The 25,970-nt window shown below is 55.6% G+C and overlaps 3 protein-coding genes and 1 long non-coding RNA gene across 15 annotated transcripts in view; 2 read left to right on the top strand and 2 right to left on the bottom strand.

Moving 5' to 3' along the window:
• Nucleotides 1-9,212, top strand: part of SLC25A22 (solute carrier family 25 member 22) — a 38,234-nt gene extending 29,022 nt beyond the window's left edge. For all 8 annotated transcript variants that reach the window (XM_072038955.1, XM_038179156.2, XM_027458150.3 and 5 more), the window contains 5 exons: nt 3,904-4,022; nt 4,947-5,118; nt 5,431-5,585; nt 6,453-6,528; nt 7,155-9,212. In XM_072038955.1, the coding sequence (XP_071895056.1) occupies nt 3,904-4,022; nt 4,947-5,118; nt 5,431-5,585; nt 6,453-6,528; nt 7,155-7,308 (676 nt within the window). In that variant the 3' untranslated portion in view covers nt 7,309-9,212. The remainder of the gene's footprint in view (nt 1-3,903; nt 4,023-4,946; nt 5,119-5,430; nt 5,586-6,452; nt 6,529-7,154) is intronic.
• On the bottom strand, nt 8,628-12,420 carry LOC140002656 (uncharacterized). Of its 2 annotated transcripts, none has more exons than XR_011809768.1 (3): nt 12,269-12,420; nt 11,388-11,715; nt 8,628-9,180 (listed from the first exon to the last, which is right to left on the bottom strand). It is a non-coding gene; the product is annotated as an uncharacterized lncRNA (long non-coding RNA). The 2 variants fall into 2 exon arrangements; XR_011809767.1 differs by lacking the exon at nt 12,269-12,420 and adding an exon at nt 12,132-12,247.
• Nucleotides 12,421-12,563: 143 nt separating this feature from the next.
• Nucleotides 12,564-16,124, top strand: IRF7 (interferon regulatory factor 7). 4 transcript variants are annotated; one of them, XM_072038953.1, is made up of 11 exons: nt 12,564-12,732; nt 12,832-12,994; nt 13,302-13,464; nt 13,545-13,619; nt 13,780-13,824; nt 13,971-14,093; nt 14,176-14,340; nt 14,451-14,576; nt 14,644-15,018; nt 15,163-15,281; nt 15,520-16,124. In XM_072038953.1, the coding sequence occupies exons 1-11, from the start codon at nt 12,710-12,712 to the stop codon at nt 15,664-15,666; spliced, it is 1,524 nt and encodes a 507-aa protein (XP_071895054.1). In that variant the 5' UTR covers nt 12,564-12,709; the 3' UTR covers nt 15,667-16,124. The 4 variants fall into 4 exon arrangements, with proteins under 4 accessions (XP_071895054.1, XP_038035080.2, XP_071895055.1 ...); XM_038179152.2 differs by having other exon boundaries at nt 13,545-13,630; nt 13,779-13,824; XM_072038954.1 differs by lacking the exon at nt 13,971-14,093.
• Nucleotides 16,125-16,469: 345 nt separating this feature from the next.
• LOC101793943 (malignant fibrous histiocytoma-amplified sequence 1 homolog) lies at nt 16,470-24,518 on the bottom strand. Its single transcript, XM_038179150.2, has 11 exons — nt 23,704-24,518; nt 21,784-22,660; nt 21,119-21,410; nt 20,657-20,843; nt 19,637-19,827; nt 19,054-19,541; nt 18,314-18,471; nt 17,925-18,084; nt 17,392-17,462; nt 16,767-16,873; nt 16,470-16,630 (listed from the first exon to the last, which is right to left on the bottom strand). The coding sequence occupies exons 1-11, from the start codon at nt 23,849-23,851 to the stop codon at nt 16,613-16,615; spliced, it is 2,697 nt and encodes an 898-aa protein (XP_038035078.2). The 5' UTR covers nt 23,852-24,518; the 3' UTR covers nt 16,470-16,612.
• Between the last annotated feature and the right edge of the window lie 1,452 nt (nt 24,519-25,970).

The raw sequence follows: 25,970 nt of genomic DNA, 5'->3' as shown, positions 1-25,970 counted from the left end.
CACTTCTTTTGGTACCAGACATGTGTGTTCAGAGGCTAGGGGACTTCATTTCTGCTTCTTTTCCTGTTTCTATTCTGATGTTGAGGCCAGTGTGGCAGCCTGCTGCTAGCACTTCTCGTTTCCAGAGGAAGCAAAACTTACTGCGCTCGCCTTCCCGTGCTGTCCTCATCATTTCGGACCAAGGAGGCTGGGGCGAGTTTTGTGAGTGCTGGAAAGCCCCTTCCTTGCTAACGTGGCCTCATCTCGTGATTATTTTGGCCTTAGGGTCTCTGCAGTCCCCAGAACAACAAGCAGGAGGGACCCTCAGAAGTCTTCATGGGTCCTCATTCCTGTTGTGCTCCGTGCTTGCTGCTCCCTACCTTGGGGGGAAGGCAGGATGGAGGGAGAGGGGAAAGTTCCTTTAGGCTTCAGGAAACAGATAAGATTTTCTCTCTGCTTTCTGAAGCTGGCCATATTGAGACACCCCTAAACTCTTTTATAGATGCAAGTGTCGCCCATAATTTTTTTTGTCCCCTTTGAATTCAGGTGTTAAGCACTGCCTAAACACCAGTCCCTTTGAAGTCTCCTCTAAGGTTTCATGTTTATCTCCCAAGCGCTGAGTGCCAGACAGCTGTTGTTGGCCACGTGTTTGCCAGGTTTTGTTGCTCATTTCTAAGGCTCGTGGTTAAATACTCTGCCCTGGCTGTAGTAAAATGTGTCTCATGTCTTCGTATAAAAGGGATTTCTTGCTCATAAAATCTCTGCAGTGTTCCTGGATGGGTTTCCTGCTGCTCCTCCTCAAGGTGCATTATTATGTATTCCCTAACCTCTCCTGTCATCTTGAATCTTTACCTTCACTTTGTTTGCTGTTGTGGAGCAAATCTGCTGGCAATCTGCTGACTGAGCAGCTCAGGTTCCTAGGAAGGCCGGTACAATTGCATCGTTTCTTTGCCAGTGTCAGCAATTTTTCTTCCTTTCTGTCCCTCTTCCTTTCTAGCTTTGCTTGGAGAAGTAGCCAAGAGAGACAAGCGACAAGGCTCTTTTCCTGCTCTCCCATGCAGATATGGAGACTGGACCTTGTTCTCTGTTCCCTTGCAGGCTGCTACAGCTCCCCGGGGCTCCTTCCTCCACATGCTCTTTTTTCAGGCTCTCCTGAAATACTCAGACCACCTCTTCAGTGGCATCTGTACAAGCAGCTGGCTGATCCTTAAGCTGCAAAATACACGTAGACAGGCTTCAGAGAGAGGCTTTTGACTTAGGAGGAGGAAGGATGCTGCCATTAGTCCTGCTGCTGAGCTGCTGTGTCATCTTGCCCGCTCTCACGGGCCAAGGCAGTCTCTCCTCTGGATGTCCAGACACGTCTTTAATGCCGATAACCCTCATCCAACCCCCTGGGACCTGTAGGAGGGAGGCTCCAGCCCTTCCTTAAGAGAAAGAGCAAGTTAAGAGCTGCTAATCTTACCGTGTCTATTCAGGGAGAACTATTTTGGGGATGCTCTTCTATTTAGGACACAGAGGCACAGGGGGTTACAGTGCATTGAAATCATAGTCCCCAAAGGTCAGCCAGAAAGTGAGCGCACTTTCCCCTGGTAACCTGGAGGGAGCTGGAGACGGGCTGAGTAATCACAGCAGGCACCCACAACAGGAGCAGTGTCCTTGCTAAGTCCCAGGTGCCCTTCCTGGGACAAAACACGGGGCTGTGCCCACACTCAGCTCTAGTTTGAAACTTTATATTTTTGAAACTTATATCGAACATGAATTTGTTTGATTTAGCACCCTCCTGCTGGGATAAAAGGGAGGTCCTGCCTTTGTAGGGCCAGTTCCTTACTGGGGTCGGGGCTTTTGAAGTTGGCTGAGCTGTGCCCCTTTTTAAGGCACTGAGGACAAGGCCCGTGGTGCCTTAAAGCTGAAACCCCTTGTTATCCAGAAACGAACCCTTTTGCAACTCATTTTATGTGCAGACCGGTGAAGTCTTGCAATGGAAGTTTGACCCTTGTATGGCAAATTGTAAGCCTCCTGACAGGAGATTTGCTTATCTTGGTCTGTTGTTTTTTTTTCTTCCTGGACTCTCCCCAGGTTCCCAGGAGATGCAAACGAAAAGCCGGAAGCCCTTTTTCTAGCTGCTTTTGATGTACCTGCTTAGCATCTCTCTCAAACACACCCACACACGCTGATCCTGCACCGGGTTGCACTGGCGCAGCTCCACGGCGCTCAGCCGAGCCAGGCTGCCTTCTGTGGGCTTCTCCGCAGAGAAGCACATGGGCACAGCTTCCTGATCTTTTGAACTGGGTATCAAAGCTGTTCCCGTGGATGAAAGGCAGGAGCTGTGTGCCCCAGGGCTCTTTCTGGAGCGGGAGATGCTCTGCCTCGCAGAGCAGGGAGCGGGACTCAGCTCTGCGGGTGAATTTGGAAAGGGAGGGCTGTGAAATGTTCCTTCTTTCGGCCTCAAAGGAGAGCTCTATATTTAGGGACTGGTAATCCCTGCCGTGGCTTTGTGCCTCTAATCCCCTGCTCTGGTGCCCTGCCTGGGGAAGACGAGAGCTGGGGGAGCGGGCGCAGTGGACGTGGCAGGCAGCAGGCTCGCCATGCGCCGTCAGCCTCCCGGCGGTCCCGCCGTGTCCTGGGGTGCCCCGCGGTGGCATGAGCAGGGCTGGAAGGAGCCTGGGAGCAGAGCAGAGCAGTGTGCCCAGCCTGGGGGACCCCGAGCAGATCCCTCATGCTGTGTGCTGCTCGGCACACAGTGCTGACAGCTCCTGGGAGCAGTCCGGACGCTGCTCGTCGCGCTCAGACCCAGCAGTTTGCACCCGTGGGATTCATCTGAAGGCTCAGGCTCGTGTGTGTCGTCATCAATAACACGCTCGGGGCATTTTAGGAAAGAGTCACAGGCTCGAAACCTGTGCTTCCCTCTTACCCAACAGAGACTGAAAGGCATTTCCCCTCCCTTTCCTATAGGGCTGGAATTGAAACTTCTGGCACGCGGCGCTGCAGCTGTGCGGTGTGTGCATGCGTACGAAACCCCTGGCTTGGTTTTGCAAAGGGATAGGGTGTCATGCTGGCAGATCGCCTTTGCCACGGCATGGGGCTTGCCTCACATTGCTTAAGGTGAGGTTTTGCTGCAGGAGCAGGGCTGGGGGAAGTAAAGCTCTTACTTTAAAACAACAAAAAAGGAGCCCGTTTCCTCTGTCTGTGTGATTTAGCTATGCTTTTTTTTTTCCTCTTTTAAAAAAGGAACAGATCCTAAGCGCTTTTTTTTTTCTTTTAATGAAGTCAGTGATTTGTGGTGTCGGGGGTGAGATTTTTGTATGGTGAGAACTCCTCGGTTTCTGAAAAATGACCCTGTCTGAGCATTTGCCTTCTGAGTTCCTCTTTGAGTCTCAGCTGGGGTGTTTCGTGGCTTTGGGAGGGGGACAGTTATGTTTTGTAAGGCAAGAACGTGCCCCCGGTGCCCCCAGCTCTCCGGCACAGAAAAGCACAGCGCTGCAGTGCTGGGGGCCTGCCCCATCCCTCGTCCCTCAGGCAGGAGCAGTTTGGTGCTGTTCCTGCCTTTGGGACGCAGGCTGGGAAAAGGCAGCGAGGTGAGGAGGTGCCAAACCACAGGGAGCTGCCTCCTCCACTCTCAGATCCACTTTTCACATACCCTGCTTCTGTCGGAGAAGTCGAAAGCAGTAACTTGCTTTGTTTGGCCCTGTTCCTCGGCCGGTGGCCCTGGTTTGTGGGGATGCTGTCAGTGCTCAGAGGATGAGGCCGGCAGGAGGAAAGCTGCTTGTCTCCCTTCGTGCCCCTTTCTGAAGGTTGTGCCCTGATGGCACGGCGTGACAACATGCAGCCTCGGCATGTGGGATTCTGGGGCTGGTCGGGGTGGGCTTGTGGCTTTTCCTGAATGCTCGCCACCTCCTCTGACTGCCTCTCTGTTCCTTTGGGCAGGAAGAAGCTGACGCTGCTGAGGGAGATGCTGGCGGGCTGCGGCGCAGGCACCTGCCAGGTGATCGTCACCACTCCCATGGAGATGCTCAAAATCCAGCTGCAGGACGCGGGACGAATTGGTGCGTGTGCCTGGCCTCCGAAACCCTTCTCCTTCCTCCCACCCTCCTGGGCCAGAAATGTCTCAGGTCGTGGTGGAAATTCCTCCTCCTCTTTCCAACTCGTTTCCTCCCCCACTTGCGGAGGCCCTTATGGCTACAAGAGGTGGTATTTCTTGCTCAGGGCTTGGGGAGTGAAGCAGCAAACGCTGCTGGTGGGTGGAGAGAGACAGCGGAGGTGGCTGGGTGTGTGATTAAGACTAATTAGTTCTGCATCCCCAAGGGGTTACCATCCTCCCTTGTTCTATGGCACTTCATCTGTCTCCATGTCTTCTGGTGTCTTTTCTCTCTCTTTTGCCCCGTGTGATAGCACCCCCCTGACAGCTTCCAAGGGTCCTTAGCAGATGATTTTTCTCTCCCCTCGCTCTTTATTTCCCTCCTGACAAAGGCAGCAGCTGTGGCTGAACCGGTAAATAAAATTCTCCCGGCGTGCTGGGTTTGGAAGAAGTTGGGGGCCAGGCTCTGAATAATCACGGCTTTATTTTCCATTCCTCTGCTTTCCACTGTTTGCAGTGCAGGCCTTATCCTCTTTGTGTGTAGCATTTGGAAATGTTTGAAGGAATTAGGCCGCGGTTTGAGGGCTCCGAAGAGGCTCTCTCTGCCCGAACAGCCTGTTCTCTGGGTGGCCAGGGGACCGCGGCGTGCCAGTTGGTTGCTCACGGGTTGATGTGCTCACGGGTTGATGTGCTCACGGGTTGATGTGCTCACGGGTTGATGTGCTCTCCACCTCCTGGCCAGAGAGCAGAAACGCATCGCGGCTTGGAAGGGCTCCTGGAAGGAGCCGAGGAGCTGCCGAGCTGCTGATCGCTTCCGAGGGAAGGAGGCTGAGAGCAGGGGCGTGAAGCACGGTGAGCACCTTGCAGAGCAGCTCTCTCTGCTTCTCCCCAGCGGCCCAGAATAAGCTGATGGCGGCTCAGGCCCAGCTCTCCTCGTCCTCTGCGGCGGGGGCAGCGGAGCCGGTGGTGGAAGCGCGGCCCACGGCGACGCAGATAACCAGGGAGCTGCTGCGCAGCAAGGGCATCGCGGGGCTCTACAAGGGCCTGGGGGCCACGCTGCTAAGGTAGGAGGCTGGGTGCAGGGCCCAGTACCTGCTCTGACACCCTTTACCTGGGCTCACGCAGATTTAAGGAGGGCAGAACAAGAGCAAGGCCTGGTGGGGTGGGGAGCAGGCTGTGAATGCCATTCAACTAAAAAATTTTGACCTCTGCGTGTGCTGGGGTCTTCATTTCGGGTGTTGAGAAATCAGAGGGGTGGCTCCCTGCACGCCTCCCGGGAACCTGCTGTATCCCACGCAGCCAGCTTTGACCCTGCTGAGTTTCACTGACTTTCTCACGTTGATTTTGCTCATCCTCATCCTCCTTCCCTCCACCAGGGACGTGCCGTTCTCCATCGTTTACTTCCCGCTGTTTGCAAACCTGAACAAGCTGGGCCAGAAGGACCCCAGCGTCAAGGCCCCCTTCTACGTGTCCTTCCTCTCCGGCTGCGTGGCTGGCAGCACGGCCGCCGTGGCTGTCAACCCCTGTGATGGTGAGTGCTCCGCTGGCCGCCTGCAGCCACAGGGCAGCTGCCAGAGGCCCTGGGGTCGCCGAGGTGAGGAGGAGGGTGACCAGGCCTGCCTCCACACGCCGCGAGCCTGGGGGAGGTGTGGGAAGGGAGCCCTGCTGCCAGAGCTGCCTCCCGCAGCGGGAGGTGTTTCCTGCAGTTGGGCATGACCTGGGCTGCTGTTTACACAGAGCTTTGCAGTGCTGGCTAGGCACAGCAGGAAGAGGATGCCATTTGTTTCAGCCTTTCTTTGAAGGATGTGCCCCTGACAAGGCACGTTGCCACGTGCAGCGATGCCCTGTGCTTGCCAGCCGCTTACACGCGTTCCAGAGGTCATGGGCAGGATCCCTTTCCTCCTGCTCCACAACATCTGCCTTAAATGACACCTCCTGGCGGCTCTGCTGTGAAAAACAGCAGAAAGCAACTCCTCAACGTTACACGCTTCATGGTGGGAAGACATCTAAGAGCAGCACCATGTATTTTTGATGCTTTGGTCTGCTCTTCCAGATGGAGCTGAACATTTGAAAATGAGCTACCATTTTGTACACGAATACTGACTTGGAATTATTTAAAGCTAGGCCAGCTTTGGAAGGCTTCCTAGGTCACAGTGAGGGGAAGGGGTGGTCAGCTTTTGGGTAGTTGTGTTTTATTTTTGTCCGTTTGTAAAGGAATGCGTTTGCTTTTCCCCATTTTGCTGATAAATGTATGAAAATGGTTTCTGTTCCTAGTGATCTCCTTTTGGCTGTCTTAAAGACGTTGCTGGTGGGTTTGGCTCTTGCCTGCTTTGAGACCAGTGACTGCAGGTGGAAGGGCAGCCACTCACTCACTGCTGTCTCTCCTCTTTCTCCCCAGTGATCAAAACACGGCTGCAGTCCCTGCAGAGGGGAGTAAATGAGGACACGTACTCAGGAATCCTGGACTGCACCAAGTAAGAGTCCTTGTGGGACAGATCACTGAACGTACGGCACCTGCTGGTGCTGCTTCTAGACCCAGCCAGCTGCTTCCCCACTGCAGGTTCCCTCTATCTACCTAGATATAGATAAACAAACAGATACACACACACAGATATCTGTGTGTATATGCAGATACCTGTGTATATAGGTATATAAGTATATACGAGACCAGATATATACTGGCCATATATATAGGTACATAAAAGGGAACTTGCTCCTATTTTAAGCAATGCAAATATAGCAAAGGGCCCTTTCCTGTCAAAGCCGCAGCTGTCACAACAGCAAGCTTTTAATTTTGCAAAGGGAGGCTCTGGCGTGGCTGTGCCTCCCAAGGCCCTGTTTGAAAATCCGACAGCATTCAGCCTTGTATCCCTCTCGGGAGAGCTCCAAGCACTGGCTGCAGCAGTGGGTTCTCTTGGTTTTATATCTCGAGCTGTGCAGGCACCTCTGCTCCTGGCCGGGGAGGTGAACGGGGCTCCGTGGGGAGAGATAGATGATGTGTGGGGACTTGGGTTTAGTACCAGGGGTGGTCGGAAAGCCAGAGGCTGTCCCACCACGTGGAGGGATGAGGTGGACACTGAGCTGTGCTGTCTCTCCCCAGGAAGATCTGGCAGAAGGAAGGGCCCACGGCCTTCCTGAAAGGGGCGTACTGCCGAGCCCTGGTCATCGCCCCTCTCTTCGGCATCGCACAAGTTGTCTACTTCATCGGCATCGCCGAGTTCCTCCTGGACATGCTCCCGAAGCACCGGGCCTAGCCCCGGCATGCCTGCGTGTGCCTGCCCGTCCTCTGCCGAGCCCAATTCATCCCCGTGTCCGTCGTCCGTGTCGATTGGTGTCAGAGCAACAGCACAAAGGGTTTGTGCCGGAGCGCCGAGCGGAGGTGGTCTCCAGACGAGCAAGCATGGGGAGGGAGAGAGTCCCTGTTCTGTCTTCACCTGGAACCTGCCCCCTCCTGCTCCTGCCACGGACAATACCTAATTATGCATATCTTGTTCTTTTTTTTTCCTTTTTTTGTTGTTTGTTTTTAATTGTCATTCTTAAGGACACTGGTAAGCACAGACTGGGCCTGCAGACCCCTAAGTCTCCTCCCAGCACCTGGAAGGAAGAGGGAGGGGAAAATAATAACCTGAGCCCTCGTCCACCTCAGCTCCCTCTTCCTTCCTGGGGGCTGCAGCTGGCTGAGGAGGAGCTGGAGGGGCAGCAGTGTCCCGTGTCCCCTCAGCCCCTCCTTGGCTGTGCTGGGCCCCAGCTGGGGCAGGTGCTTTGCACAGGGGGCCCAGCGCTGCTGGAGGGGCGGCAGGAGGGGATGCTGGAGCTGGCAAGTTCCTTGGCCTGGAAACCTCCGCCCCTTCCCTCTCCCTTGCTCAAAATTGAGTTAGACTTAGTTGAATCTGTTGGAGATCGGAGGAAGGGAAAGAGGCTCGTTGCTAGTGTTTTGTAATTATTTCTGTTTTAAAGCAAAGGGACTTCCCTCCCAGCTAGGTGTCACAGGCACATCAGCGAGACGCAGAGCCGAGCTGGCTGCTCTGCAGGGAACATGTCCGTGGGATCCTATGGACGTCTGAAGGTGCTTCACTGCTTGGCTGCAGGCAGGGGAGGGAGAGGAACTTGGGATCAACTATTTTTTCCTTTTTTTTTTTTTTTTTTTTTTTAAATAAGCAGGGGCTGTGGGGAGGGAAAACCAACCAAGTAAAAAGAAACCACTCACATTCCTTCAGCCTCCCCGCCCCAAGCATCAAGTGGTGGCCGCAGCGGGTGCACGGTTAGCCGTGCGCATTTTCTGGCCTGGCCCCAGGTGCAGGAAAGGAGGAACCTGTTCTATTTCCATAGGGTCCAAGCTCTAGGAGCCACATTGTAAGGGCTGTGCATTTGTTTGTACCTCGCCAGGTGAAAACACAAGGTCTAGTTGTGCTCTGAGGAGCTGTTGGCACCTGCGTGGTTACGGGATGGAGGCCTGCGGACCACAAAATCTCATCATCCTGCTCGCTCCTGGGGTCGTGATCGCTGTTGGGTGGCAGGGGGCAAATCCACACTGAAGAACCCACGCTGTCAAAGGGATACTGCCCAGATCAAATTACTTGTCAGAGGACTTCCTTGCTAAGTACTCTCTTGGGCTGTGTTATTAATTCTAGCTTAAATTATCTTAAGTGCTAGATCGTCAAACCCAGCGTGATCTCCATTATTTATTCCATTTGCTGCAATCCACCCGACCTTGATGTTTAAATTAAACCAGTCAAATCCACTTTTCATTCCTTCTTTTCACTTTTTTTCTCCAGGCGCTTGCTTGGTGTTCGTGTTTCAGATGTATATTTAAATTAATTTAACAAAAAAATCCATGTTTTTAATGTTTGAAAGAAAACCACCCCTGTTTCAATGTCCTTGGGTTAGTCTTTTTTTCCAAACCTGTGCGTTGAGGGCCTTCTTCCTAGATGTGTCTCCTTTCTCTTAGAAAAAAAAGTTGTTCTGTGGCTGATTCGTTACTTGTCACTTTGCTTCTGTGAATCACTTTCCTTTTTTATGACTTTTCCTTGTACCTGGGAAGGAATCTGTGCAGAGATGATCTCTGAGTCCGATAGATGTCTGTGGTGTGTGTAGTGCCGTGATGCTGCTCTTGCTCTGGATTTCCTCTGGGTGGATTAAAAGAGAAAGATTTGTGGTTTTCTGTTTTCTTTTTTCTTCTTTTTTTTTTTTTCCTTGCTGCTTTGTGATTCACAAAGAGGGTCCCTCAGAGAAACCCTGCATCTAAAGCAGGGGGGTTCTGCTCGCCCTTCTGCACGGGGATTGCCCCTTAAAGCTGGTGACCCGGGGACCCCCCCCTTGTGCTGTCTGAGTGTTGGCAGCTGGGGGGGAAACTCGGTGCAGGTGCAGGGCTGAAATCGAGGGAAAGTTCCCCTTCTTTTAGATGCTTTTAAAAACCTCTTCATGGAACTGCTCCCTCCTCCTGAAACCTCCAGCTCCTCTGCTGCCTCACGGGGAAATTGAAAGAAGTCAGCCTGAGCTTTGCAAAAATAAGGAAGGGAGGTGGGATGCACACCAGAAAGCAGCAAACTACCCCAAATCCCACTTGCTGAGAGGCCGACGTTTATGGTTTTCCAAATGAAGGTGTAAGTTTGGGGGGGCTCGGAGCTCTTTTCCTCCCTGCTTTCCCCACCCTGCATTTCGGAGGGTGAGGGCTGGGGGGCACCTGAGGGGTTGGGGAGGTGGCAGTGGCTGTGACCCTGCAGGCTGTCACCAACCAAAAGCCAAATACAGGTTGAAGTGGGGGGATTCCAGTCAGTTAATCACCTATTCATAGAAACCTCTAAATGTTTATTTTTTTCAGTATTAAGAAAGAAAAGCAAACAAACGTGCTTAAAGCAACACAGCTCTGCACGCCCTGGCCAGGTCTCTGCTCCCCTCTCTGCAGGTGACGTGTCCCCAGGGCAGGGGACAGCAGAGGTGGCACCTGGAGCAACCTAACCCCATTGCTCCAGCACGGGGTTCCCCTTGGCCACAGGCCCCTTTCGGTCATACTTTGTCCTGTGTCACCTTGTCCCTGCCCTGGCACTGGATCTGGAGCTTTTTGGTGCTTAGTGCCTGGTCTGGGCAAGGAAAGGGGGGAAATGCGCTGAGAAGTGCAGCGCCTGGAAAGCGAGGAGGAAATGTCCTAAAGCAGGGGGAGGAAAATCCTACAAAGCAAAAGGGAAAAGTCTGGGGAAATGAGAGAGAAATCCTTAAAAGCTGCAGTGAAATATCCTGGAGGGTGACGGGGAAATTTCCTGCAAGACGAGGTAGGAATGCCCTAGAAAGCTCTAGGGGGAGGAATTCGTCACAAGCAAAGGGGCAAATTTCCTGGGAATCATCTGGAATTTCGTAGAAAACAATAGGTGGTGTGCCTAGAAAGTAATGGGGGAGCTAACAGGGGCATTTCCTCAAAAACACAATGGGAATTCCTGGAGGATATAGAAAACCATATGGGGTGTCTCCCGGGAAGCAAAGAGGAAAAAGTGCTAGGAAGCAACAATGACATTTCTTTAAAAAAATAAAATAAAAATAAAAAATGTCTTTCTGAAAACAAAAACAAAACAAACAAAAAACCTTTGAAAAATTGGTAAAAATCTTGGAAAGCGAAGGGGGAAAATGCTTAGAAAGTGACATTTTTTTGGAGCATGAAGGGGAGATTTCCTGGAGCAAAAGAAGCTAGGGAGCGAGGGAGGAACTTCCCAGAAAGGAGGGTGAATATTTGCTGAAAAGGAACAAGGAAATCTCCTAGGAAGCAAGGGAGGAGCTTCCCAAAAACCAATGGGAGGGAAATGTCCTGCAAAGCCACGGGGAACATTCCTGGAAGACAAGGAAGGGGTCCCTGGGAAGTAATGGGGAAATTTCCTGCAGGGCAACAGAGAGGGACAGCGGGGGAACTTTGTACAATGTACCGGGGGGAAATCCTGGCAAGGAAGGAGAAGAAATTATTGGGGAGCAAAGAAATTATTGGGAGCCTCTCAGCACTTCCTCCTAAGCAACAGGGAGAAGTTCCTGGAAAGGAGGAGGAAAATTCCTCACAAGTGAGAAGTGTAAAGGAGAAAGGGGCCCAGAGCGGGTGCTTGGGCCCCAGGGTGTCAGCACTCGAGGCCTGGGGCAAGGCCTTTGCCTGTCTGCCCCCAGGGGCTTCTTGGTTTTAAATGCTCCCCCCAGAGCTGGGCCAGGCTCAGGGAGAAGCGAGTGCTCAGCCCTACTGCCGCCTGCCCTGAGCTGTGCCATTCCCTATTTTCCCCTCGTCTCACGCGTGGCCTCCCCAGTCCCGGAGGTGCAGTGGGGGCTCTGTTTCTCTTTTCCGTGACGGGCCCCCGGCACTTACTGGAAACCAGCTGCAGCCCGCCCGGGCGCCGCTTCCCCTTTCCAGCACAGAATTTGCCCCCAGCCTCCGTCCCCCTCCCAGGGGCTTGCGGGGCCGCAGCAGCTGCAGGCAGGCACCCCGTCAGAAATGTCCCCGTGGGGATGCACAGCATCAGGCCTGATTTATTATTTTCCCCTCTTATTTTTTTACGTTTAACCCTGGTATTTGCATCAAGGTGGCAAGAGGCTCTGTGGTGCTGCAGCCGTGCCGTCCTCGGGCTGTGCGGGGAGCCCTCACCCCGGGAGCTCCATTTCCCCGCTCACGCCCTTAGCGTGCAAACCCAGGCAGCCTGAAAGGAGAAGGCACGCAATAAATATCGAGCAAGCAAACATAAAAAAAGAGGCACGGGAGTTTCCAGCCTCAAGGTTGAGCCCTGCGTGGCTGTGCCAAGCCGCCGGTGCACCTGGAAAGCCCCGGTGGCGGCGGGCGCAGCCAGACCCGGGCGTTTTGGGGCATCCAGGGGCCGGCCCCATTACTCCATTTTGGGGTGCTGCCCTCCCTTGCCTTGGCTCTTTGGGGCTGGAGCAGCCTGTGGGGAGCGAGAGCAGCCAGCAGCTGTGCTGGATGTGGAAACCACAGCCACAGCACCGAAACCGGGGCCGGGAGCCGCCAAGGCCAGGCCAGGCCAGCACCGGGCACCCCAAGCCCCCCCCCAGCACAGCGGGGCCTGATCCTGCCCGGGACCCCCCCGCCAGCCCTCATCACCTCCGGGCCTGCCATCCCCGGGGGTGCAGCTCTTACAAGTGCAGCTTTCAGCCTGGATTTGCTGAGTTGTTGTTGTTGTTGTTTGAGGGGTAGAGTCACAAATATTGCGGCACGGCACTGGTCAGCGCAGTAATTACCTCGGAGGGCACTAATTGCTTTCAGGTGGGCACAACAGGGCTGGCAGCTGCTCCTGCTCACCCCCTGCCATCACCGTGGTGGTGCTCGGGGGGCCGTGCACCCCCATCCTGAGCCAAGCCCCCTGCACAGTGGGGACGGGGATGTGGAGGGGAAGGGGGAGACCCTGTGTAAAAAGGGGACCCCAGGGGTTGCAGCTCGGTGCCGTGACCCCCCAGCCTGCCACCCATCCTCCCCCCCCAGCCACCCAAGCAGCCAGTTTCAGTTTCGGGAGCCCCACGTGATTTCCAGGAAAGCCGCTCCCACTGTCGATCCTATAAAAGCCGGCACCCGCGGAAGGGAACCCCGATACCAACAGGTTGGGGGGAAAGGCACCGGGACCCCCCAGCCAGTCCTGCTGCTGCAGGGGGCTCCAGGAGGGGAGCGAGGGCAGCGGGGACACCATGGCAGCGGCGGAGAGCGAAGGGTAAGCGGCAGCCTCTGCCCACCGGGCAGGGGGCCCAGCACCGCGCCGGGGGGCTGCGAGCCCCGAGCCCCCCACGGTGACGGCCCCGTGCCCCCGCAGGGACGCCCAGAAGCTGCGCTTTGGGCCGTGGCTGCTGAAGGCCATCGACAGCGGCTTGTACCCGGGGCTCTGCTGGATCAACCCGGCCCAGAAGGTCTTCCGCGTCCCCTGGAAGCACAACGCCAGGAAGGATGTCACCAGCAGCGACATCGAGATCTTCAAGGTGGGTGGGAGGGAGGGGAGAGGCGGCCGCCCCGCCTGGGCCGTCGAGGTTGGATGGGAGGGGGTGCAGGGAGCAGAGACCACAAAGCCTGCAAGGGAGGCGAGATGGAGGCCACCAGCAGCGACCTCAAGTTCCTCAGTGTGGGGGGACGGGCTGACCACGAGGCGGGGGCACAGGTGTAGGCCAGCAGTGACCGTGAGGTCTCCACGGTGGGTGAGATGGGCAGACTTGGGGAGGGGGCACCAGCGTCCCCCACACCGGGTGCCCCCGGGGCCGGGGTCCCCGCGCTCACCCCCGTGCCCCCCAGGCCTGGGCGCAGGCCAGCGGGAGGTATGAGGGGAGCCCCGAGGACCCTGCCAAGTGGAAGACCAACTTTCGCTGCGCCCTGAGGAGCACCCACATGTTCGTGACGCTGGAGGACAACTCCAAGAACAGCGACGACCCTCACAAGGTCTTCGCCGTCACCTCAGGTGAGCCCAGGCCCGCAAGGAGCAATTGGGGAAGGGGAGGCCGAGCTCGGGGCGCCCCCCTCACCCCGTTCTCCTTCCAGCTGCCCCCCAGCATGGCCAGGACACAGGGTTTGGGGTCCCCGTGGCGGACGCCCCACCGCAGCAGCAGCCACAGCAGCAGCCACAGGTACCGGGGTCAGCATGGCAGGAGGGCAGGGAGCCAGGGCCTGCATCCGCCGTCCCCCAAATCCTTGGGGTGCTCCAGAACTGGAGCCCAGCACCCACCCCGTGCCCCAGGCCCTGTCAGTAAAGCCCCTTCCTGCTTCCCTTTGCAGCTGGAGCTCAACCACCACGATGTGGCCCCACAAATCGTCCCCCGAGGTAGGCACCGGTCCCCCAGCTCGTGGGGGGGGCACCTGGGTGGGTTTGCCCCAGGGCCAAGCCACCGCAGGGTCCTGCTGGCTAGCAAAGGATGTAATTTGGGGTTGCTGATGGCTGGTAAAGCTCCCCCCACCGTGCCCCCCCAGGCAGCACCACTGCTCCCACCACGCAGTCAATGACGCTGGAGGACCTGGACACGCTGCAGTGGGTGCTGCAGCACTGCAACATCTCCAACACTGACCCCACACCGTCCCCCTGGCCGCCCGCAGGTGAGACTGGGACCTGCTTGGGGCCAGGGGGAGGCGCAGAGGGGTGGGGGTGACCCTGTCCCCACCTGTGCTGTCTCCTCAGGGGATGTCCTGCACAATGAGGATGCTCTGCTCCAGCCCGGCCCTGGCCAAGGCGGCTGCCTCCCCCCGACGGCGTTTCAGGAGTGGGGGCCCGCGGCGGAGCAGCCCCCGCTGGGTGCCTACGGCCCCTCGGAGCACATGCTGCTGGGGGAGCAAACCATCCCAGGTGGGTGCTGCAGGGCTCCGGACACGGGAAACCAACATAATGGGGCGAGAAGTGAATGGGGGAGGATGTCCCCAAATTGTGAGGCTGACGCTGTCCCCGTGCTGTCACAGGAGCCGTGCCGCTGCCGTGCCACACGCACCCTGCCGAGGCAGAGCCTGCTGTCCCTGCACTGTCCCCGGGCGAGGAGCTGCTCTTCCACCCCAACGCCAGCCCCGCGCCGCCCGTGGATGACACAGGTGAGGGGCTGGAGGAGGGAGCGGGTCGATGTTTTTGGGGGCTGCTGCTGACCGCTGCTTGTCGCAGGGATCCCCCCACACCTGGATGTCACCATCTACTACCGGGGGAAGACGGTCCACCAGGAGGTGGTGAATGACAGGCAGTGCCTGCTGACCTACCAGTCCCTGGACCCGGTGGTGGTCCTGCAGCCGGGGCAGCACGTCTTCTTCCCCAGCCCCGAGGGCCTGGCCGATAGCAAGCAGCGGCAGTACACCGAGGAGCTGCTGCTGGGCGTGGGGCTGCGGCTGGAGCAGCGCGCCGGCAAGCTCTTCGCCACCCGCCTGAAGAAGTGCAAGGTCTTCTGGGCTCTGTCGCAGCAGCTCGACAACGGGAGACCCCCACCCAACCTCCTGTGCCGGGACCAGGAGACCTCCATCTTCGACTTCCACAGGTTTTGCACAGGTAGGGAAGGAAGGGTGGAGGTGGTGGGAAGGGGGCAGCCCCAGGCTGGGCACCACCCAACCCCTCCCGTCCCTTTTGTCCCCACGGTGCCCGCTGCCGTCTCTCGGGCTCGCCCCGAAGCCAAGCCCGGCCTTTGCTTTGCAGACCTCAGGGACTTCCGCGACAACCGCAGGGAGCGCTCCCCCGACTTCACCATCTTCCTCTGCTTCGGGCAGTGCTTCTCCAACTGCAAGCCCAAGGAGTCCAAGCTCATCCTGGTGAAGGTGAGCGGCCCCGAGGGGGCTGACGGCCACCCCTACAGCCTGGGGAGGTGTTCCTGGGGGCCGCGGGAGGTGGGAAGCTGGGGGGGGAGCCCTCAGGGGCTGGGGGCAATGTGGGGCTGGGTACACGTGGAGTGGGCCCCTCGGGGACAGGGGTGCCCTGGGTGCCTCCTTCCTCAGCTCTAGGGGGACGGGGCCACAAGGGCTGCCTGCAGGACACGGTGCCCCTTTTCTGCCCCAGCTGGTGCCCAAGTTCTGCGAGCACTGGTACGAGCAGGTGCAGCGGCAGGGAGCCTCCTCCCTCAACAGCGGCAACGTCAGCCTGCAGCTCTCCGACTCCTTCAACCTCTACGAGCTCATCGAGCAGTACAACATGCAGATAGACTGACACCCCCTGCCACTGCCCCCTCCGGCCTCTTCTGCGGCGCTTGCAGAGTGTTTTCGGGTGCTGTTGCATCTGGACGGACTGATCTCCCCGCTGCGCAGCACCTGCTCTGGCCGCAGGTGCTGACTGAGAATTAGCAGAGCACACCTGGGGCCATGCAGGCCAGCCACGTCCCACCCTCCAAGAGAAAGCAGCTCTAAAAGCACCAGAAGTGGTTGGCAGAGCCTCTGCTCTGGCTGTGCGGCACTTTACCCCTGCAGCAGCGGCGGGGCATCAGAGGTGGGCTCCCTCCTCCTCCACCCCCAAGGACAGTTTCACCGGCCGGTGCTGGAACTGACACTCAGCTCCTCTCAGCCAGTACGGGCAGCTGCTAACCTGGGTTTTTGTAGTGTGGTCACTTACAGATTTATTTTTCTGATTATTTTTTTTTTTAAGTTTAAATATATGTATATATAAAAGTGCTTCCTGCTTGCTGGTGTTGCATAGACATCTGCCCAGAGCCCTTCGTGCCCTGAAGCCCCCGGGCCAGCTTTGTCCCAGCAGAGCCGCGGCCAGCTGCAGCCCAACAGCGACCACGTCCCCTTTGGGAAAGGGATCGAGGCAGGGGTTAACCCCGGCAGCAGGGAGTAGGCTGCTTGACGTGCAGCTCAAGAACCAGAAGTGGCCTTTGCAGCTAAATTATTAACCTTTGGGGCACCAAATTGCTGCTGTGCTTTGTCTCGTAGCTGCTGACACTGGGCTCGTACGGCAGCAGCTGTGAGCACGCTGTCCTCTGGAGACGAGGCAACTTCCCACACATGAAGGATGCATTTATTTATGTATTTATTTCCATGCATCAGGGATGCATGCAGGACTTGCATGCCAGGAAGAAAACATGTTGAGGACAGCTCGTCTCTGCCTTAAAAGTAATATTTATGTCTTCCACAAGCACCTCCCTGCTGGCCTGAGGTTACTCACTTGAGATGTTCTGGAAACAAAAAATAGAGTCACGGCAACACAGAGCACGGGGGAGCGCCACAGGATCAGCCTGCTGCATGGAGCTGCGTGGGGAGGGTGGCACGGGGACACGGGCAGGGGACCTGCCACGCAGGGCCCCCACCTACCTGCCGGTTGACGTGGATGCTGCTGGGTCCAAAGGTGGTGGTGCCGTAGCTGGTCACGTAGTAGTGAACGGCTGGCTGCGCCGGGGGCACCTCCGGGTGCGTGGGCACTGCGGGGATGCAGGAGGGGACCGTCAGCTGTTAGGCAACTCCGCTCCCATAAACCCAGCCACTGAGTTATTCAACCCTAAAGATAAACAGGGAGCCCCACTGGTGACAGGACAGCGGGTAGCAGCTGCTTTGGGCTCAGCGAGAGAGGGAAAACTGCTGCGGTTTGGGTGTCGGGGGACGTGCTTCCAGGCATGATGGGCAGTGGGAAGGGGGAGCACAGCCCGTGTTGGCCTGGCTGTCACAGCCACCGCCGGCGTGGTGGCCAGGGCCTGCCCATAGGGTGAGACGCCCCGAACCAAAAGGGTTTGCAACCCACCGAATTGCACAAAGGCTGCTCGCTGCCACTGCTGGGCCAGGAAGAGACGGCCATGAAGTGAGCAGGCACCTGGCATGGGATTTCCCCTACAAGCTCCTCACCATTTAAAGACAGTAAACATGCCCCTTTACCCCCACACCTCCCATTTAACCCCCTGCTTCTCGTCTGGCTGCTCTGTGGCGCTGCCCTTTCCAGGCTCACCTTTTGGTAAGAGCAGCTCTGTTCCAAACCGATGACCACACGTTCCACAGGTTTTAACTTCTTCCTTCGTCCTGTAAGGGAAAAAGCCCCAAGGATAAGAATGAGCAGGATCTGCCTTCAGCACTTCCCATGGAAGATGGTGCCAAGGCGGTGGGCGAGGATCCCTCTTCCCACTCTGATGTAGGGCCCTGTGGTTTTTGGGATGGGGCCGCCTCCCTGGGTGCCCGAGCCCCTGGCTCCTTATGAAATGGGGGGAATCTGGCACTGCCCTGTCCCAGACCAAGCTTGAGAGGACATTATGTGACTTTTCCCTAAGCCCCCGTCTCAACTTTTTTCTCCTTTCCTTCCTTGCTCGAGTTTCTCGTGCCATTAAATGCTACCACCTGTGTGGCACGGGCTCAGAAGGGCAGCACAGGGCCCGGCAGCATTACAATGAATTCAACACATCTTTTAAAAGCTGATCAGCCTCCCTGGCACTGCAACAGCAGCCATCGGGCTCCAGCCTCGTGCCTGGTGAGACAGCACATACATACACAGCGTTTTTGCCATCCATGTCTGGCCAGACCAGCTCCGCAGGACAGCCGGCAGTCCGGCAAGGCGTCTTCACGCACACGTGCAGCCCTGGCCACTCCTCTGAGAGCTTCTGGACGATGAACACGACAGCCATGAGGAAGTCCCAGGTAAACTGGAATCCTTCAGGACAGAAGGAGAAAGTCACAGTTACTCATGACCACCCAGAGTGGTGGCCTGGGTGAACGTGGATCATTTCCTGCTTGGTTGTGTCCATCAGAACCGGTGTGCCAGCTGCTTTTCGCCTTAACCAATTTCCAGCCCTCTTCAAAGGGAATTGCTGCAGAGGTTTTTGGCTGGGAGCCATGGCACCAGCACAGCACACAGGCTGCACGGGGACAGGGATCCTTACCCGTTGTTCCTGCTGGCTTTCTGCTTCGGAGCTCCAGGTAGCTGTACGCCCTCTGGTTGTTCTCTTTGATCAGCAGAGGCTTGCCGTTGCATATGAGCAGACAGGTCATCTTGGCCACCCAGTGTGTGGAGTAGAAGGAACAAGCTTTCACCAGGAACCTGCAGGTAGATTGCCTGAAGCTTTAATCTCCTTCCTCCCGCTCATGGAGAAAGAGTGGCACCTGGTGGGCCTCAGAAATACAGAGCCAACATCAGCCAGGATCGAGCTAGAAGATAAAAGAGGACCTCAAAAGCTCAAGCAGCCTCTTAAGCCAAGAGCTGCTTCCATGTTTGGCCACCAGATAAAACTCTGGGTACAAGTCAAGAACCCCAGGAGACCTTCCGGAAACTGGAACTATCCCAGTGGAAACTGGACCCTTCCCAGCTCTCTGCTGTAGTGGGACTGGGAGATCTCAAAGTGCCTGGATAGGCAGACTAGCCCTGTGGCCTGCCAAAAACCACCCTGCATGAAAGGTAAAGCAGAAGGACTGTTTTCCTTGTTCACATCCAGTCAGCAAACATTAAAATGATTCACGTACAGCCCCACAAGTCTGGGGTAGAGTTGAGGTCCCACCATGGTCTCCCGAGTCCTGGCCTTGTGCCTCAGCTGTTTTGGTTGCCACAGCTGAGAGCCTGTCATAGCTGCTGTGTCCCAAACCAACCCCAACACCAGCCTCAGCACGGCCAGAAACAACTGCTTACCTCTGAAAGAAACCCTCCGGTATTTCAGGTGAGAAGTAGGCACGGATGTGGAGGTCCTCGGGGTGATCTCCTCCCCACACCTCAGCGACCTCTTCGGTCTGGTTCAGGTAGGTTGGGAACAAGTACCAGGACTCCCCTTGGCCCTGCGTGGTCTCCCATGGCTTCCCAGGCACAAACTCGCAGGCCTGTGGGTTGAGAGCTTTGGCGTGCCTCACCTCCAGGCAGAGCTCGAAGTGCTCCAGGAGGCTGAAGAGCTTCCCTCTCCCTCTGTGGGGCTTGTACCCCATGATTTCCTCAAAGACGTCCTGCATCCCTTCCGAACAGAGCTGGTACTTCACCAGAGCCCGCACTGCCCGGTGGCACAGCATTGCCTTTGACTTGAAGGTCCACACCCAGTTGGACCTGTCTCTGATGGTGGCGTGCTCTGCAATCAGCGTGTCCACGGAGATGCTCTCCAGCTGCTGGACCAGGCGGTACCTCACGAGGAGCTGCGCAGGAAGAAAGGGAGGCAGGAGGCTGCAGCGAGAGGAGCACCGCCGAACTCGGGCTGTGCAGAGATCGTGGTCTTTGTGCCCGTGCTTACCCTGAACATAGTGATGAGGAAGGTGGGCTGCAGGAAGACGGTGCTTTCCAGGTGCTTGATTTCCTCGTACCACACAATGAGCCCGATGCGGTGGAGGTACCGCAAGATGTCCTGCAGCAGCTCTCTGTCCAGGCTGGCCAGGTGCTCGCGCAGGGAGAGTTTGCTGAGCAGGTACTGGAGGTCCATCATGCCTAGAGGGAGACGCTGGTGCTCAGCACGCTGCCCACAGCTGCCAAGCCAGCAGTCGGAGGCTTTGCAGAACCAAGGAGCACCACCAGTACCCATAGTCACACAGGCCGTGCCACCCCTAGGGCAGCAGCCGGGACCAGAGCGATGCTCGGTGCCCATGGCACAAGGTGCTTTGCCCACCTTGGGCTGTCCTGCTGCGGTGCTGCAGCAGAGGCCTGAGAAGCAAAGCTCAGAGGGCATGCAAAAGGTGTGCACAGGCGTCCCCAGGGAGGTACCAGCTCCGCCGCCGCTCACGATGAGTGCCAGGGGAGTGTCCCCATCTGCACACACGTCCCTTGGGGCGCTGTAGCGAAGCCACCGTGCAGGAAGCAGCAATGCTTCGCCCCGCCACCCTCCAGCTCCCATGGCATTGCCTTGCCTCAGCGCTGGTGGGTGCTGATGGCCTGCCAGAACCTCAGTGGAGCACCTGAAAAGTGAGGCTGATTCTGCTTTTTTCAGTGTTTGAGCGTATGGCTTGTTTCCCACTAGAAGACCTCTGAGGCAAGTTTAATCTCAGTGTCATTTAGTCATGCAGAGAGCACAGGGAGACAGGCAACAAAATGTGGCTTATCTCCACAACACACTGGAGTTTGCTCCTCATCCTCTAGCCCTGCAGCTGCAGGGGAGCCAGAGAGGACTCAGGTGGTGCAGGAAATTTTTTTCTTTTGCTTTGGAAATGTGAGTGAGAAACCAGGGCTGCCTGCTAGGCCCGTCACTGAAGACACAGAGAAGGGGCTAGGGGCGTTAAATAAATTTGGCAAAACATAGGTTTTGGAAACCAAAACCGCTCACCGTGCTCGGCCACCTCCTCGCCCTGCGCGATATCCACGATGGCGGCTTCCACCTGCCGGTAGACAGGCGGCAGCACCCGGACCACCTCGGGGAAGAGCTCTTCGTTCCTCACGTGCTCCAGAATCGTGGCTTCGAGCCTTTTGATGTCACGGTGGTTCGTGCAGTTGACAGCAACTAAGTCTAAGATCTGGAAGAGAAGAAGCACGCACACCTGCCAAAGGGAAGACCGGCGGAGGCCAGGGCCACACAAAATGGTGGACGCCCTGCTGAGGGAAGCCAAGCAGCGCTCCTGGTTGCCCAGTGAAGCGCTGCATCCTCGGAGGTTCGCCACACTGAACAGTGTGCTAAGCACCACAGGAAGGACAGCTACCCCACTAAACAGGCCTGTGTAAGCATCCCAAACCCTGCAAGCTTGCCCAGCTCCCCTGATAGCTGCAGCAAATCCACAATAATCGGCCCTACGGTTAACATGTGGTTCTCCATCTCCTTCAGCCTCTCCCACTGGTCCACATAAAACTCAGGCTCCTCGCTGTCCTCCAGGTTGTTGATGAAGTGAGCAAGGTTGTTTTTTCTCTCCACCAGCATGGCCGCGATCTTGGACATGATGTCGGACCTCTTCTCCTCCACCTCTCCCTCCCGGCAGCAGTCCACGTGGGTTCCCACAGGAAGCACCACCGAGTTTGGGACTCGCATGGACAGGTTGTTGATCCAGAAACCAACAAGGTCCTTGAACGTGTCATCGTTAGTTTGGTACCTGGGGAGGGAGAGAGAGAAAAATTCCCAAATTCACATCTAGTGCTCTGAACCTTTGAAGACTGAGTCCTTGAAGAGGAATCTCTGAGGCAGAAAGCAAAGCTGGGGACCACATAAACTGGGATCACTTGCCACAAGACAAGTTAATGCTTAAACCTCTCAAAACAGGGGGCTTTAGTAAGGTGATGCCAGATCTAGTGGCTTAATAAAAAATGTGATCTCCAAAAAGGGGGAGAGTGAGATCTATTTAGTCCAGCAGAGAACAGCCATGAAGGTACAATGGAACTGGCAAGAATTGTGGACATGGAAAGGAAAAGCTTACCCAACCCAGGTTCGTTTGTCTGCTCCCGCTCTGCCTTGAATTCAGCACTTACCTGTGGAGGTTGATGACAAGGATGACAAGTGCCTGTGGGGTGATGAACACATGGTGAGTCATGTAATACTCCAGCTGGCCAGCAAAGTCCCAGAAGAGAAAAGTGAAGTCATCGATCCGGAACTCGCTGATCTCTATCCCAACCGTCCGCTCTTCCTTGGGCACCAGTTTGCTTTGTCTCTGCTTCAGGCTCTTGCAGATGGTGGATTTCCCTGCCAGCGAGGCCCCCAGGAACATGGTTTTGACCCTCTTGTCCTCCTGCCCTGAACCATGTTGGAGCTGGTTGAAGTAATTCAGGATCTGCTGGATGCCACCGGCGCACACTTCGCTGGGTGGCTCCCTGAGCGGGTTCCCGTTGGCCCTAAACATTTTCAGGGACTGCCCCTGGAACAGCTCCTTGGGGAGCTGGCGAAGGGCATTATTCTGCACGTGGAGCTCCTGTAGGTTTGCCAGCTGCAGGACAGGCTGGGGGAAGGTTCGAAACAGGTTGTTGGAGATGTTGAGGTACTGGAGGCTGCCTCGACAGGCTGCCAGGTCCCTGGGGAGAGCACCCAGACGGTTGTTGTTCAGCCGCAAATGCTTAAGCCTTGGGAGATGAGAGAAAATCCCCTCTGGGATGACTCGGATTTGGTTCTGATTCAGTTCGAGCTTCTCTAACCAGACCAGTCTCTGGATTTCTCTGGGAAAGTCCACGATCTCGTTCTTGGACAGTATGAGCTTCTTCAGGTTGCGAAGCTTAGAAACGCCGGCGATGCTCCTGAGTTTGTTCCTGTCGAGGTCAAGGCTCTCCAGCGCGGGATTGCTCAGGACTGCTGGGGGCAGCACCCGCAGCCTCTGGGTGGAGAGAGTCACCTCCCGCAAGCAGTCCTGCTCTGGACCTGGGCACGTGGGACAGGAAAGGTTTGTAAGGACACCACGCAGCTGCCGGCCTGCTGGAAGAGAGCCTTTCAGCCGCACAGGGGCAGATCGTTTGCTCTCTTGAGACCTTGTGCTTGGCAAAATTTGAGACCATTCTGTCCAGCAAGGCAAAGCTGAGGCTAAACGCAAAGAGCTGTTTGAGCAGCGTGACCACAGCTCCTGGCCCCACTCAGGAGAGGGAACAAAGCCGAGACGAGAGGATCTTGTCTGGGCCTGAAGATGGGGGAAGCGGCAGAAGAAATGGTGCCCACCGCATCTCGGCCGGGAGCCCCAGGGTTGCAATAACAGCTTTGCTTTCATTAGAGCACTGTGAGAGCTGTGCCAGCAGATGCAGCAGCCCTTATTTCAGCAGCGGGCTGGCAGGGCAGAGCCAGCACGTGGCGGAGAGCTGCTCCCCAGATAACCTGCCCAGATCGCCCTTGTGCTGCCACCCACCCCCAGCGCCAGACCACAGCCAAGGCAATGATGCTTTGAGGCCAGGGCTGGCGAGATCAGACACTTCCTCTCTCACATCCTCCCCCTCCAGATGCAGGCTCCGACTCCCCAAATCACTGCTGCCAGCCCAAGGAGGCCAGGGAATAAGGCAGGGAGAGCAGGGGTGTCCCAGAGGATAGGGAGCAGGAGATGGGAGCTGCGGAAGGCCTTGGGCCAGAGCAGCCCCAAAAGGAGGGTGCTTATGGCAGAGGGATTTGCACGTGAGAATAGAGCCGGGGGTCAGGACTAGAAGCAAATAGAGCTGAACTCGCTCTCCTCTCCCTTGTTTCACTTCCTCGCCGGATGACGCCGCGCGTGGCACCCCCTTGCGCAAGATGCCGGGCTCAGGAGCTTTCAGCATCACCACCTAAACCTGGAGCGTGCCACGAGCCTGCTTGGAAAGCCAGCTTTGACCCGCTCCCAAACACCTCTTCTTGCCTCTCTCCTCCAGAAAGACAAGCCAAAGGGCTCCCACCACCATCCGAACCAGGCCCCGTGGGCAGCACGAAGAGCTGGGGCAACTACTCACAGGCTCTGGGCTGGGCCATGGCCCTGCAGCGCAGCACCGGCTGGATCCTCCCGATCGCTCGGCCTCCCCCTTTCATTTCCTCCTCTTGTGTGGCTCCCCGCCTCCCCGGGCTCTGCACGGGAACCCCACCCTCTCTTTCTCCATCCATGCCCAGAGCAGCTCCCAACAGCTCGAGCACGCCTGGGCAGACACACCAAGCCCTTGATCACCACGCTCGACAAATGACGGGAGGATCCCGGCCTCCTGTTTTCAGCTGCCCGTAACGTAGAGGACTCAGAGCAGTTCTTCCTCACACTCTCACCTATTTGCATTCTCTTACGGGACAGGAAAACAGCTAAATTGCGGAACAACTTAATTGCTTTTAAATCCTCATGGTGGGGCAAGGGTACCTACCTGTACTGCTTGGTAATTATGAAGCATTTCCCACACGGAAACGAGCTGCCACCCAAGATCCTGGCCTCAGAGTGCTGTACACCACCCAAACCGTTGTAACCCTAAAGGAACACTCTTCTCTTAAAATACAGGGACAAGGGCTCTGTGTAAGACAGGCCTTCACCCCTACAAGGAGGACAGTGACCTCTTTCAACATTACCTTATGCAAGCCAGGGAGCTCATTCCTATAAAGAGCGCTGAGAATGCTATGAGATGAAGACGGTGGCAGAGCAGGGCTCGTGTCAACCTCCAACAATCCTTGTGCTTGCTAAAGGAACTTCTCTTTAGCTTAAGTGTTACCACTGGTGTAGAGGAGGGGAAGGACATTAACAGGAGGTCATTGCGCACGTCAAATAAATGAGATTTCTTCCACTGAATCGGTGGCAGCACCTGATCTGAGAAGGTCAACCAGAAAAAAAAAATGCACATGGAATATGCAGCATACTAGAAAAATTGTTTTGTATAACATGCTCAGAAAGGCATTTTAAGGTATGTCGCTCAATGTAAGTCAGCCCTTGGGAGAGGCAATCTCATGAATTTATTTTTCACAGTAGGCAGATTGAAGGAACCAGTATTATTTCTCACACAACTTCAGGGGAAAGCACTTGCACAGTGCGTGTTTTTCAGCTTCGATGCTTCTCCAGGCAAGGGCAGGTGCAGATGTAAGTGAAATTTAACAGCTCCTAGACTATACACACATTTGATATATCTTGCACCAGGCTATTACCTTTGCAGCTAATTCAGACTAGTATCAACCAAAAACTGAAAACAGTGAATCTGTCTGGGGAACAAAGCAGGAAGTTATTGTCTTCCTAGTCACCAGCATAGTTGCTTCCACTACTGGGTCAAGCTTTGTCATTCAAACCTCTTGTCAGGTGCAGGCTGTTCACTCCAGAATTGTTCCTCTGATAAATCCCAAAGTGTCTGATTGTCAGCCTATATGGAAACTCAACTAGATAACACTCTAATTCTTGTTTCATCAACACCATAAAGGCTTCTGGGCTTTATTTTCTCAAGAAACCTAGCAGAGGTGTTTCTGTTCACAATCCCACATCCACCTGTGAGGCATGCATTCTAGCTACATGTTTAACTGTAAAACTAAAACTCTGCTCCCTAAAAAAGAGGCTTCCTTCCAAAACTTTGGAAGTCATCAACCCCTCCATTCAATTTGCACTTTCATACAAAAAGCAGACCAGAGAAGACCAACCCCAAAATGCTCAAGGCTTCTCCTTAAGCACAGCTCTAGGATAGTGAGATAGCAAATTGTGGCAGTGAAGTGGTGTAGGAGGTCAGGCAGTACTGGTGGAGGTTTTTGTTTGTTTGTTTTAAACAGTCAAACACACACACAGAACAGATACTTAGAAGCCATCAGAATTACAATATGCCAACAAAGCTCGAGACAGAAATCAGCATTTGCTAAAAAGTCAGGAAAGCCAGCAATGGATGGGAGTTCTTCCTATTTGTGAGCTCTTCCCATGCTCACGAGGAAAAATAAGAGCTGAAAAGTTCCTTAGTTCATTTAAAAAACAAACAAACAAACAAACAAACAACAACAAAAAAAACCACCCCCAAGAGCTTATTTTCTCTTTGAAGATGAGCAGCAAGACCCTCAAAGAGGGTAGTTCCTATGTGCACTTCACAAATGTTACTGATACCTGGTCTAACGGGCCACCTATACTCAGATCCCCTTGAAAGGAAAAGCCACTTTCTAAGTTGTTTTTTAAGTTGTAACTTACTGTTTTTTTCTCCAGCTTCCCTATTAAAATGCCTTCTCTCTTCCTAACACAGGAAAAAGGAGCTTTTTGTCATATTCAAAAGGTGCTGAATATATTTTC

The sequence above is a fragment of the Anas platyrhynchos genome, chromosome 5 (genome assembly GCF_047663525.1).
Source record: "Anas platyrhynchos isolate ZD024472 breed Pekin duck chromosome 5, IASCAAS_PekinDuck_T2T, whole genome shotgun sequence".
Classification (NCBI taxonomy): domain Eukaryota; kingdom Metazoa; phylum Chordata; class Aves; order Anseriformes; family Anatidae; genus Anas; species Anas platyrhynchos.
This window is presented reverse-complemented; position numbering and strand designations above follow the sequence as displayed.

What these genes read in the sequence shown, in the direction of transcription:
- IRF7 (XM_038179152.2), top strand. Translation starts at nt 12,710, where the DNA reads ATGGCAGCGGCGGAGAGCGAAGG. An exon ending in AGCCACAGCAGCAGCCACAG is followed by an intron (nt 13,631 to 13,778) that starts GTACCGGGGTCA and finishes TTCCCTTTGCAG; the next exon opens with CTGGAGCTCAACCACCACGA. An exon ending in GGGGGAGCAAACCATCCCAG is followed by an intron (nt 14,341 to 14,450) that starts GTGGGTGCTGCA and finishes GTGCTGTCACAG; the next exon opens with GAGCCGTGCCGCTGCCGTGC.
- LOC101793943 (XM_038179150.2), bottom strand. Translation starts at nt 23,851, where the DNA reads ATGGATGGAGAAAGAGAGGGTGGGGTTCCCGTGCAGAGCCCGGGGAGG. An exon ending in CGAGGAGGTGGCCGAGCACG is followed by an intron (nt 19,828 to 20,656) that starts GTGAGCGGTTTT and finishes GTCTCCCTCTAG; the next exon opens with GCATGATGGACCTCCAGTAC. An exon ending in ATGGATGGCAAAAACGCTGT is followed by an intron (nt 17,463 to 17,924) that starts GTATGTATGTGC and finishes TTTCCCTTACAG; the next exon opens with GACGAAGGAAGAAGTTAAAA.